Source organism: Cervus elaphus, chromosome 12 (assembly GCF_910594005.1).
Source record: "Cervus elaphus chromosome 12, mCerEla1.1, whole genome shotgun sequence".
In the NCBI taxonomy this organism is placed as follows: domain Eukaryota; kingdom Metazoa; phylum Chordata; class Mammalia; order Artiodactyla; family Cervidae; genus Cervus; species Cervus elaphus.
Genome location: NC_057826.1, coordinates 94,420,097 through 94,432,424, shown reverse-complemented (window position 1 = coordinate 94,432,424; position 12,328 = coordinate 94,420,097). Strand labels below are relative to the sequence as shown.

Here is a 12,328-nt window from a genome sequence, read left to right as displayed (position 1 = left end):
ATAGCAGCCCCTGGCCCTACCCATTCAGCCTGTACCCTGCGTCTGTACCACTTGGTGCTGGCCTGGAATGGGGACGAGCCCTGCAGGAGCCTGTGGCCACAGTCAGCACACCATGGAGAGGCCAGTGTGCAGAGACAGCTCCAGCTGGAGGATCCCAGCTAAGAAAACATTGTCCTTGGGGGGTATCAAATCATCTCTCAGATAAGGCAGAAAGCCCCAATTAATTACAGGCACTAAGTGAGTGGTTTGAAAGCAGAGTTTTGCAGCCAATTAAAGGGAAACTGGAGGAGGCTTCATTAACTCCCTGTCTCCTGGCAGCTCTTGGTTTAGGACCTGTCCACTTCTTTCTGTAAGGATCTCTCCCACACTGTGGTGGTGGGGACGTGCAAGCAGAGTGCCCTTTACCAAAGATGGCACAGGAGGGACTCCTGAGTAGCATAGGAGGATGCATTTGACTAAATCCTCTTCCCAGTCCAGGTTTCTTGATCTCCTGTGCTTTGCTCCCTGTGGTGAACTAAATGGTCAAGGCATCACTCCATTGGAGGGCTAGCCCAGCAATCACATGGTTTGTGCTTCTCCTGCCCTCCAGACTCCCTGCTGGACTCTTCCCCAGGTGCCTCAAACCCAGAAACCCAGACCAGACTCATTATCTTCCTCCACTCCTGTCTCCTACCACCATTATAGATCTTGGAGAATGGAACTATTAATACTTAAGATGGAGACACAAGCATTGGCCTACACGCTCCTTCTCCAGACCCCTCACAGGCAATCCTCAAGTCCTGCCAATCTTCCCTCTTATATGGCTTTCTGGTCTAGCCACTTCTCCCCACTCACTTGCCACTGCCTGAGGTCAGGTGTTGCCATCTCTGATCTTGATGTTGCCCCAGTTCCTCCCTAGGCTCCTAGTTCATCCTCTTCACAACCCTAATGGTCTTCCTCAATATGATCAGGTCACACTCTTCTAAGGACCCTTCAAGGGCTCCCCACCACCTACAGGAACCGCCCAAGCTCCACTGTGGGACATCCCACCCTGGTTGATATCCAGACTCTCAGCTTTTCACCAAGAACTCAAGTTCCTGTAGAAATCTCTCACCTCTTCCTACCCTACTGCACCACCCATGTCAGACAATGCCAGCTCGTTTACCTGCGGGGTCCTCCTTCTCCACCAGCTTGACTCTTCCTCATTTAAGACTCATTTCAGATGCCACCTCTTCCAAGGACCCTTCCTCAAGTGCCTGGAGTTTGCCTGTATCATTGCAAATGTTTAGGTGGGTAATAGGTCTGTTTGTCTGCCTGTTTATTCCACTAACAAGTAGATTTCTGGATGGAAGGGCTGTTAGTTGATGTTCTTGGTACCTAGAACTACCTAGTGCTGCCTGGCAGGTGGTGGGAGCACAGTAAGTACTATTTAACTGACTCTTTAGGACAAGACATTCAAGGCCCAGAGTCAGAGGATTTCCCACAGGGCACTTTGGGGTGCATCTGAGGTAAAGCAGAGGAGAGGGAGGCAGAGAATAAACATCTGGATGCCTGGAGCTGTTAGTGTGCTGAGGAGGGCCCGGGGCCTTGGAGGGACACTGGCTGGCCCACTGGTGAAGCACACAGGTGGACTCCCAGGGAAGCAAGAAGCCCTCACAGACCATTCTTCTCCAGCTCCCAGACTACGAAAGAGCCTCGGAACCTCGACCCCAGCTCTGAGAATGGCCTCAGTCTTGCAGAAGCCCCAGGAGAGCACACCACTGGCCCCTGCCCTGCTCTGAGACACTTCCCCCAGCACCCAGGGCACAAGAAGTTTGTGGTTTGGCTCCACCGAAGCCCTGCTCAGCTCCTGCTCCTCTGTGGGGAAGGGCTGCCTCGGCCTCTGTGGGAGCAGACTCTGAGATGACCCGAGTGGTCCCTGTCCCAGCGCTTGTACCCTTGTGTAGTCCTTTCCCTGAACTGTGGTTGGAGCCTGTGACTCCTAACCAATCAGTTTAATTCAGTGCAGCTTCTCAGTCATGTCCGACTCTTTGCGACCCCATGGACCGCAGCACGCCAGGCCTCCCTGTCCATCACCATCTCCCGGAGCTTGCTCAAACTCATGTCCATTGAGTCAGTGATGCCATCCAACCATCTCATCCTCTGTTGTCCCCTTCTCCTCCTGCCTTCAATCTTTCCCAGCATCAGGGTCTTTTCCAGCATCACGCAGGAGGTGACAGTGAAACTGGGTCTTGAGAAGTTAGGGAGGGGGAGGGTCCTGTTCATTTCAGCAGAGGGGACAGAATAGGCAAATATGAAACAGCATGAGATGTGTGGGAACTAGTTGGGGGGGGAGTGTTTGGAGTACAGTTAGGTGGGGTCAGACCTAGCCAGTAGGGGTCACATCACACATGGCCACTTTGACAATGGTGATGTTGCCCTGTAAACCATTGACAGGTGCTGGGCAGCAGAGTGGCATGGCTAAGTCTGGGTTTCAGATGAGTCTTTTAGGTGGGATGGGGTGGTGGGGAGAGGGTGGGTGGAAGGGAAGAGACACGGTTTAGGAGACCAGGGTGTGGGGAATGAGTGTCTATCCAAGCAGAGAGAAGAGGTTTAGCTTAAGGAAGGGTTATGTGGGGGAGGGGTAGCAAAGGTGGTCTAGTCCTGACTCCTCAACAAGGCCTGGCATGTGTCTGTGTCCAGGAGCAATGCTGAATGGCATCCTTTCTCTGGGTCCCTGGCCTCCTGCACACAGCCCAGCAGAGGTAGAAACTGCATCAATGTTGGTGGGACAACAAATGGCAGACTTAGTTGGACTCTGAAGAAAGCTGAGCACCGAAGAATTGATGCTTTTGAACTGTGGTGTTGGAGAAGACTCTTGAGAGTCCCTTGGACTGCAAGGGGATCCAACCAGTCCACCCTAAAGGAGATCAGTCCTGGGTGTTCATTGGAAGGACTGATGCTGAGGCTGAAACTCCAGTACTCTGATGCGAAAAGCTGACTCATTGGAAAAGACCCTGATGCTGGGAAAGATTGAGGGCAGGAAGAGAAGGGGACGACAGAGGATGAGGTGGCTGGATGGCATCACCAACTCAATGGACATGGGTTTGGGTGGACTCTGAGATTTGGTGATGGACAGGGAGAACTGGCATGCTGCAGTTCATGGGGTCGCAGAGTCAGACACGACTGAGCGACTGAACTGAACTGAACTGATGTGACTTGACTCTGTGGCAGGATGCCACACCCAAGGAACTTGTGGGAAAGGGTGGCAAGAAATGGGGCGTGGGGCTTACAGTCAGGCTGAACCGCCAGCTCCTGGGGGTGCCAGCTGGCTTGGAAGGGCAGGAGGATGGCCCTGAATCTCTGGAGCCAGCCCTCACTCTGGCCTCAGCTGGTTTCTGGGGCTCATTGTCAGAAGGTCCCGGCCAGAAGTGAAGGTAAAACGGAAGGTTTTCTGGGGCCTCTCCAGCTCTGTGGGTTGACCCCTCATCTCAGTTGGGGTCCCATGTCGCCCAAGCGGTGCCGATGGACAGAAGAGGACAGACAGACCGAGAGCTACTGTACAAGGTCTTTTCTTTGTGTCATGGTTGGTTTGGTACATCTTAGCATCTGCGTCATACAAAGGGGGAGCAACAGCCATGGCTTTTGGTCAGGTTCGGGGGGCGTGAAGGGGCGCCCCTTGCCTCCCCCCAGGCACTGACACATTTAAAGGAAGCAGAGCAACAAGGACACAGCACAGATGTGGGAAAGGGGGCCCCCACACGAGTAGGATGGTCGTCCTCACCCGGGTCTCACTAGGACCCCCAGCCCCACCTGAGGGCCAGCAGGAGTGCCTCTTACTCTCTTTCCAGTGAAGACGGGGGACACGGGAGTGGGGAGCAGAGCAGGGGCCGTGTGGGGGGAGGCATGTCCCAGTGCCAGTCTGACCCCCAGCCCCTGTGCTGGTCCTCAAGTCAAGGGCGTGAGGAGCCCAGCAGGATGGAGCGGTGGCATGGTGGTGGTGGTCAACCCTGCCAGCTGGGCTCAGGGGCTCCTGGGGCTGCTGCTTTGCCCGCCTTTTACTCTAGCCAGGGGCCTGTGGGGAGGCTGCTTCGCTCACCAGCTGTCTTATCTGGAAGGGACCTGAGCTGAAGTTTTTCTGTCCCCTTCTCTCGCTGGCTCTTGCCCTCTCTCACAGCCGAGAGGGTCTCTTGACCTTGCATTTGGAGGAGACTGCTTCGTAGTTAAGGACACCTCCCGGACCTGGGGTGGAGGATGTACCTGTGTGGAAAGCCCAGTCCTCACCAGTGCCCCACACAGGGGACCTCGAGAAGCACCTTCTCTCCTCTCTGGTGGTCAGCTCCCAGGCGCACCGCAAGGAGGTGGCCTTCCCCGGCAACCTGGCCTTCTGTTCTGCTTTCACTCATGGGCGCTGAGTGCTCCTTCCTTTCTCCTGGCTAGGGGGTGCCTCCCTTGTACACTGTGTGTGTACGTGGGAATTGTGGGGTTACTCCCGCCTTGCCCTGCCTCCTGAGTGTGTCGCAGGCACACTGCCCTGTTTGGGTGTGACATATGCTCTGCGTCCTCCCATCAGCGGGCCTCACGTCCCTCTCACCTCATGTACTTCTTGGGACCATCCATTCCCAGCTAGAGTGCCCCACAAATATTCTGTGCCCCCACAAACGTGTTGCCCATGACATCCTCTCTGGTCACATATTAGCCTCTCCCCACAGTGAGGTCTGTGTCAGGAACGATGGTCATTGTGTTTCCCTGGACCCAGGAGTCATTCCCTGGAAGTGTATGCCCCAGCAGAAATTCTTCCCATCTCCTCCTCCAGAAAGATGTCTAGTCCTGCAGCTCAGAAGCAGGCTGGAGGAGTCCGGGGTGTACATCAGCCTGAAGCCAGACTACCTGGAAGGCGCTCTCCTCTGGGAAAAGCCCTGAGCCCACTCTGGGGGTGCAGAGGGGCTGTGAAGACTGTGAGGGGCGCCCTCTGAGGGTGGTGCTCCTCGGGCCTGCCTGGGGTGTCCCACATGCATGGTTGGGCTCCCCTGCGCCTCTGGGGCCCCTGGGCCCCAGTCTTCCCTGCTCATCTTGCATTCTCTGTGCCTTGGTACCACCTCTGAGGTCTGTGGGCCCTCGTCAAGAGGGAGGCCTTTCTAAACACTTGGGGTCCATCCCTGTGTCTAGGTGGAACCTACACACAGGGTCTGGGAGGTCTGGGGCCCCAAGATTGGACCCCGCCTGTTTCTGCCTCAGGCCCCTAGGGCCCCTGAGAATGACCATCCTGCCCAGGATAACAGACACAAATAGACAAGCGGACAACAGGGGTGCAAGGTGGCTCCCCATCACAGACACAGGCAAAGACACGGGCCCCCTGGGGGGCAGGACACAAGGGCACAGCAGAGGTGGTGGGGGCGGGGGAGAAGGGCAAGTCCAGGGAACTGGAGCTGCTGAGGCCCTGCTCCCCAGAGGAGGGACAGACCAGGGGACTTTTCTGGTTCCCTAAACATATGGATTGTTTTGTCTTGTCTTTAAAGTATTGCAGTCTAACTGATATGGCTTTAACTATTGGAAACAGACAGAGAAGACACATGTCTGTCTCTGAAATAAAAGCATAAATTCACTAAAATGGAAAACCTGCAGAATGCAAACGGGCCAATGGGGCAGGGGTTTCGGGGCAGGCAAGGCGCCCCCTCCCTGGCCCCTGCTTTTGGGGCAGGCCCTGGTGGGGCCAGCATGGCTTCTTGGGCACTGCCTGGGTCTGTCCCAGTGGACTTCTGAGGACTTCAGGCAGGAACCCCCCAAGGGCAGGAGGACTCCAGGCCAAGGACAAGGTCTCCTGTTGGGTGTGGCCACCCGTGATTAGTGGTTTTGGTTCCAAGAGCAGTCATCTTACCAATATTCCTTTTCCCCAAGCACACACCCAGTACACAACTGCTTTTTCAGAGCCCACACACATGCATACAATAGTCTCAGCATATCTGACAGCTCTCTCAAACACATACTTTTACAATATCTATCATGTTCTCATCACTCCTGATGTATACACTATTTCTGAAAACAATTGCAGATGTGAGCTAACTCATGCAAGCTGTAACACACACACGAGATGGTGAGTTCACACATATGACACAATCTCAACTCAAACATACCACCTCAAACAAACATATATATACAAGGCTGCCTGACATACGTGGGTCTCTGACACAGGGATGATGACTAACACACGCATAAAATCTCAAGACACTCTAATCACAGGGCTATGTATATAACCTCTGGACACACAGTTGCTGACACGGTCTCCGCCATGCACATTCATGCACGGCTGGACACACACCTTGCTCTCTCACGTGCTTCCTGACTGCCTTGTTCTCACACAACTGACTGAGAAGGAGACCTTGAAGATCTGGGATGGGGGGAGCAAATGTCCATCTCACATCCCAGAGGAGACATTGTTCTTGGCCAGTGAGATGAGTGGACAGACACCTTCTGTCAAGTGGGAACTGGCTTTTCCCCAAAAGCTTGGGGCTTTGGCCAGGAAGGTCAAAAGTGGTCTTCCTGGGGACTGTGGAGCCCTGGAAGCCCGTGAACAGGACAATGTGAGGAAGAGGGGTGGGTAAGGATGGGGACAGCGAGGCTGTGCCAGTGGGCAGTCCCACGGCACGGGCCATCACTGCCCAATGGCTCCAAGTGTTTTCTGGGGGCCTGGGCAGCCCCTTGGCTGGGCAAGCTGGGCCCAGCCTGGCAGTGGGGCTCCAGACCTAAGTGGAGTGGGGGAGGGACAAGGGGCTGCCCTACCCTGGGGTCCCTCCATAGATGAGTCAAAGTCCACAGAGGATCCGTGTGGAGGGACTGGCTTGGCAGGAGCTGTGCCTCTTCGCGGGGGAGGTGGGGGGGGTGGAGGGGTGCTCCTGGACCGGGTGTCATTAGAGGGAGGCAAGAAGGAGAGCCCCAGCCTCCTGCCCAGCCCCGGGCCTGGCCACAACAGAGCAGGCCAGCCTCAGGCTAGGCCCTGACAGGCCAGACTTACCCAGACTCCCTTTCTCAGAGCCAGGCCACTCAACCCCTGCCCTGACCTGCAGGCCCACGGGGATTCAGAGGCCAAAGGTCAGCATGCTGGGCAGGGCTGGAATGTGTCATTACTTTGGCTGGCTGGGGACAGTGGTCCTCCTGGCAGTGGGGCGCATGAAGGAATGTATGGGGATCACCACACCAGCACAGACCTCAGGCTTTCGGAGGGGGTCTCCAGTGCCTGCCGCCTTGGGCTCAACACCTCCTGTTGGAGAGAAGCTGTCTTCTTCTTTTAAAGCAACTTGGGAGTGAGGTGATGGAGGCAGGATACCCTGGATGAAGGCGGGCGTGAAGGAGTGCTGAGGGGGAGGAGCCCCTGGCCGGGGAAGTGGGGCAGAGGCCAACTGAGGTTTTCCCCTTCAGAACTGAGACTTAACAGAATAAAAAGAAAAGAAAGAACCAAAAAAAAAAAAAAAAAGTAACAAGTGGATGGGGTCGGGGGTGGGGGCGCCGGTTACTTCTTGAACATGTCCTGCAGCGGCCCAGGCAGGTATTTGAGCACCGTGTCCAGGATGCTCTCCTCCTCCTCTTCCTCCTCATCCCCGCAGCCTGCTGGGATGGCCTTCTTGGGCCGGGTCAGGCTCCCCTCGCAGGGCTGCTCCAGGGCTGCCTTCTCCTCGGCCTCCTTCTCCTCCTTCTTCTTCAGCCCATACTGGGGAGGGGAAGGGTGGAGAGGGGCGTGAACGGGGCGAGGAGAGAGCTGAGTCCCACCGTCATGCAGTCATGCACGTACAGCTGGGGCAGTCTCTGGGAACTTGCTAAGCCTCGGGCCTCTCATCTGTAAAATGGGCATAAGGGCATCTTCCTTGTGGGACTGTGCCTGTCTTACGCGGGCTTTTAACAAGAGAGAGACGATGCATGGGACCCCCATAATTTCTCTGCTTTTGTTTGAAATCTTTCAAGATCTGAAAACTGAAGGGTCTCCCACATGCTTGGGGCTCAATTCTGGTGACAAAACTTGTCTTGAACTGATGGAAGGCTGCTTAGAGCCTTGGTTTTTCTGCAGGGCAAGCAGACAAGTATTGAACTGTTTGGCACAGGGTGGCACCTGCAAATCCACCAGAAGCGACACAAAACAGCGCTCAGGGCACTACAGTCCTTCCCCCAAGTATCTAAATTCTGGATTCCAAACTTGTGTGGTCTCTAGGATTTCGGGCACAGGGTATGGACCTATAGCAGCAAACATTCGGGAACACTTACTATGTGCACTGTCTTATTTAATCTCCAAAAGGCCCTTGAGGGAGCTGTTCTGTGACATGAATCTTTCTGATGAAAAGAGTGAGGCTCAGAGAGAACTAGGTCTAAGGCGAGCGCCGGGATTCAGGGAAACCCGAGGTTGTGGGGGACCTCTTTTACCCCCTACACTCTAGGACTGGCAGGAGGGCGGCGCTGACCTTGTCTCGTATCTGCTGCCGGACCTTCTCGCGCTCGGCCTCCATGCGCGCGTGCTTGGCCTTGCGCTCCTCCTCTTGCTGCCGAAGTGCCTCCTGCCGCTCCTCTTCCTTCTTCTGTGCGTCGGGGTCCTTCTCCTCCTCTCCGCCCAGCATCTTCCCCATGTCCTTGGTGGCCCCTGTGGGGGACGGGTTGGGGAGGAAGAGGGCGGCGTCATGGCGGCAAGGCTGGCATAGGGAGGCCCGGGGCACTGAGGCCCCTGGGTTTGGACTGGAGAGGGGGGAAGGGGGTGTAGGGCTAGAGCCTCACCTCCAAGGGCCTGCTTCATGACGAAGTCCATGCCTGCAACTCGGGTTAGTGTGCCCTAGCCAGCAGCCGAATTTGCATGCAGCGCGCCAGGCAGGCCTGGCTCGGGGCGATGCGGCTACCTGCAAAAAGAGGAACTGGAGGTCAGATGGGCGAGGCTTCTGCGTAGGCAGGATGGTGGAGTCAGACAGAGGACGCCTCATTCTAGTTCGGCATCAAGCACCATCAGTCAAGGCTAAGACCCAGTGCTTGGTACTTCAGGGAAAGGGGATGGAAAGGAGCTGTTTCCCGAGCACTTGCTTCGTGCAAGGCGTGAGTGCGTGAGCCTGCTTGCTCAGTCCCTCAGCCTGTCCGGTTACTCTTTGCGACCCCACCAGGCTCCGCTGTCCATAGGATTTCCCAGGCAAGAATACTGGAGTGGGTTGTCATTTCTCCCTCCAGGGGATCTTTCTGACCCAGGGATCCAACCCATGGTTCCTGTGTCTCCTGCATTGCAGGTGGATTATTTTTTACTGCCGAGCTATCGGGAAGCCCTGTGCCAGGCACACGCACGCTGCCAAATGCCTTTTGATCCATATTTTAAAGCCTTCATGGTATCTGTATTAATTTGATTGAGTCCAGGAAAGCTGGAGAAAGTGCGGACTCTGGATGCAGGTGGAGCTGGGTTCTAATTGCCACCCTGTAAGACAGAGATGGCAGTGCCTCCTTTCTCAGGGCTGCTGTGGAGACTGGAGAGAATTCCAGCCTGGGTTGCTGCATCAAGCCCTAGAAGGAGTGAGCTTGCACTTGGGGACCCAGCAAATCAGAGGTGGGTGGAAAAATGAGAACAGCCAGCTTATATTGAACATATCCAGACTTCTGAAATTAGACAAATGGAGAAATAAGTTATTTTTATTGCATCATACATGTAAGTTTTGTGTTTTATAGCTTAATACTGATTTTTATTTTGAATTATGCATAGGAGGCTGGAGACTTGATAATCTTCCTGGGGCTTAGGCCTTTAAAGTACCAAGCACTGGGTGTTATAAGCACTCAGCTCATGTTAGTCTTCCTTTCCTTCTCCCTAGATCACCAACCTTCAGTTTCTATTGTATTTTTTATTGTTATTTTTTTGCCTCAGAAGATTTTCTCCAAATAAAATCTTAATGGGAATCTCATTATGCGAAACACATAAAAATGGAAGTATTCCAGCAGCAGTGGGAGTGGACGGGTAGCCCGGAGCCTTTCTCTACCCTTGGCCTCCTTCTTACGCTGTCCTTCCTGCATCCCTGAGAATGTGAACCCAGATGCTCTAACTCTCAGACACTTTATTTTTATTTTAATCGTTCAGTTTCACTGGTGCCTTCGTAGGCAAATCCACCACAAATCCTTTCTCAGGTGTGGAGGGGTCATCAATGAGCTAATCAAAGTGTCGTGTGCCCTGATGGTCAACTGAAGCCAGACCTACTCCCCAAGGCCTTTTATTCTACACAGCCTTGGGGTCTTTATGCTTGGCTAGGAGGATAAAGGGGTCCTAGGAAATGGTGGCAGAGGAGTCAGGCCGGATATTACAACCAGGTTGAGTGCAAGGTCACTGGCTGTTTTCTGATGATGAATTTTCCTCATTTCTTTCAAAATGAGAAGACATATCAGCAGACTGAGATCTTTTCATACAATGGGTCCTGGAAGTTCATCTGAGGACTTCTACGTGATCAGATCGCCTGATAGGTTGTTTTGAGGAGAGAAAGTCATGATGGAGTTGAAAACCATCCCCAGGGACTTTGGTATCAGACATACCTGGTTTGAAATCCTGCCCCCACCCCCAGTCCTCACTGGCTGCAGCTCCCTGGGAAAGCTTCAGGTTGTTCCCTGCAAAATGAAGGAGTGTGAAAGGCTAACCCTGCACTGATGTTAGAAGGGGAAGATAAGATACTGGTCAGGTGCCTGGTGTGTAGCTGGTCCTCCTTAATGTCAGCCATCACTGACTGCATGTTTATGAAGACACTCCAGAAAGGAACAGGATTTCCAGGAAATGCAGGAGAACCCACCCTGATCCAGAATTCTGAGTTTGAAGGCGGCTCACTCAGTCAATCAAGATGTTTTCATTTGACTAAAAATATTGTAAAGAGACTGCATTTCTAAGAACAGGAAACGAATAATAATCAAATGATTTCAGGAACTCTTGGGTTCCTCCTCTGTGTTTACTGGCAGCTCAAGGAATTGCCAGGTGGTGGTGGAGGACGCAGGAGTCTAATTTGAGATGTTTCAAATTGGTCCACGGGGCACCTGGGCTTTAGTTCCTGCCTCATCCCTAACTTGCTGATCTGGTAAGTCTCTCTCCAGAGTCAGATGATCTACCGGGCCCTTTCCCCAGCTCTTCTGCTGGAGCAGTTCTGAAGCATTTGAACTGCTCCCCACCCCACTGTATCCTCAACCCCCTCTCCCTCCTTGCTTCTGTGACTCAGTTCTCTCCTCTCCCTCCTGCTCCTTCTTCCCTCCTTTCATCTGCTGCTTTTCTTCCTCTTGTCTCTCCAAGTGGGTTCTCCAGGACTCTGACCTCAGTCCTTGTCTCTTTCTCGTCTCTACTCTTTCCCTGGGGGAACTCATCCTTTCCAGGGGCTTAAACGGGCGCTAACGCTGATGGTACCTAGACATCTTATCTGGGCACCAGACCAGATACTCATTCATCCAACAAGCATTAGTTGAGCCCCACCTACTGCATGTCAGGCAGTGTGTTAGGCACTGGGTAGGTAACAGTGAACAAGACAGATCAAGTCCTGCCCTCATGCAGATTACGTTTTGGGGTGTGTGTGAGTGAGTGTGTGTGTGTGTGTGCACACGCGCGTGTGTGTGAAATAGGCAAATTAGTCAAGAACTACACTTGCCTCCCTCTTCAATGCCTCCCCTTGAATGTCCCATGTCACCACTCATACTCAACATGCCACCCCTCTGCCACCAAACCATCTCCTTCTCCAGACCCTCTGTTTCCTGCATTCATTCAGAAAACTTCGGTTACCACCGCCCACTCCCCCGCATGCAAAGCAATCAACTCGAGGACTGGAGTCTTCTCCAGGCTACACCCCTGTCACTCCAGGTGCCTCTTACTCCCCGCTTGCCAGGATCACGGAGCCCAGCTTCTTGGGTCCACCACAAAGGTCCTGCGGCTGACTCCCAGCGTGGCCCTTTCATTTGCTGAGCCATTTCTTCACCCTGGTGAGACTGCCCCTAACCCATCTGAAGGTCCAACCTACTCCTTCCTCATCCCTCTCAGCAGGTGACTTCCTTCTCACTCTGTGTGGTGTGGTGCATCTGAAGGCTTGGGAAGTCTGGAGTCAGGCACATCTGACTCAGATCCCAGATCTGCCGCTTTTTAGCTGAGTGATAGTGAGTAACTGACATAACCTCTCTGAGTCTCGGTCTCCTTTATAGAGTGAGGATTATAATACCCTTTTGAAGGCTTAGAAATAATCTATGGAATGCAGTTGGCATAGGATGGAAGTTCAGTAAATGGTGGGTGTTATCATTATTAAAACAATTACTGTTTTGGTAGTGTAAGCTCCTGCACCTCTCCCCAAAACTCCCAAGGGAGAAAAGTCTCCCTCCTCCCCCCCGAAGCCTATCCATCTGCCTTAGCGTCAGA

General features: G+C 53.7%; 1 protein-coding gene across 3 annotated transcripts in view; it reads right to left on the bottom strand.

Moving 5' to 3' along the window:
• Positions 1–3,514: 3,514 nt before the first annotated feature.
• Positions 3,515–12,328, bottom strand: part of CPLX2 (complexin 2) — an 87,238-nt gene continuing 78,424 nt past the window's right edge. For all 3 annotated transcript variants that reach the window (XM_043920973.1, XM_043920972.1, XM_043920974.1), the window contains exons 2-4: positions 8,713–8,831; positions 8,406–8,581; positions 3,515–7,663 (exon numbers count right to left, since the gene is read on the bottom strand). In XM_043920973.1, coding sequence (XP_043776908.1) covers positions 7,466–7,663; positions 8,406–8,581; positions 8,713–8,743 — 405 coding nt within the window. In that variant the 5' untranslated portion in view covers positions 8,744–8,831 and the 3' untranslated portion in view covers positions 3,515–7,465. The remainder of the gene's footprint in view (positions 7,664–8,405; positions 8,582–8,712; positions 8,832–12,328) is intronic.